At 58.9% G+C, this 506-nt stretch overlaps 1 protein-coding gene across 1 annotated transcript in view; it reads right to left on the bottom strand.

The window, feature by feature from the left end:
- The window catches only part of LOC104278651 (rap1 GTPase-activating protein 2-like), a gene marked incomplete at both ends in the record, with an annotated part of 1,395 nt that extends 894 nt beyond the window's left edge, over positions 1-501 (bottom strand). The window contains one exon of the mRNA XM_009875678.1: positions 344-501. Coding sequence (XP_009873980.1) covers positions 344-501 — 158 coding nt within the window. The remainder of the gene's footprint in view (positions 1-343) is intronic.
- Between the last annotated feature and the right edge of the window lie 5 nt (positions 502-506).

Below are 506 nucleotides of genomic sequence, written 5' to 3'. Positions count from 1 at the left end.
CACCCTGCTCTTGGCTTTGTGCAGAGCAAGAAAGAGGATTACAAGACCAGGGACAGGAGGGTGGACGTGGCTGCTGCACCGGCAGCCCCTGGTCCCAGAGCTGGGGCAGGCTCAGAGCTGGTGTGCCCACCCCCCCGGGGTGCTGGGGAGGCTGAGCTGGTGTGTGTGGCCACCACTGCCACAGCTGGTCACCCCCAGTCTCCTCCTCTCCTTGCAAAGTTGCAAAATTTCTCCATTCTGCTCACAATTTCAGAATTTCTTTCTTTTATTTCTTGGTGGGGGGGTGTGTGTGTGTGCAATTTTTAGCCCATCAGTTGCCCCCTGGAAGTAGGGGAGCACCCACCTTCCCTAAGAAATACTTCCTGTAGGCTCTGGCCTCGCCTTTGCACTCCAGTTTGTAGCCGTAGGGGCTGGGGCTGAGGTTCTCCTCCTCCTCCTCGCAGATGCTGCTGTCGGACGAGGTGGGCGTGCCGAGGTTCTCCGGGTCTTCGATCCAGTACCCCCCG

The sequence above is a fragment of the Apaloderma vittatum genome, unplaced genomic scaffold (genome assembly GCF_000703405.1).
Source record: "Apaloderma vittatum isolate BGI_N311 unplaced genomic scaffold, ASM70340v1 scaffold29468, whole genome shotgun sequence".
NCBI classification, from domain to species: domain Eukaryota; kingdom Metazoa; phylum Chordata; class Aves; order Trogoniformes; family Trogonidae; genus Apaloderma; species Apaloderma vittatum.
The sequence above is the reverse complement of the archived record's forward strand: the minus strand, read 5'-3'. Positions and strand labels throughout refer to the sequence as shown.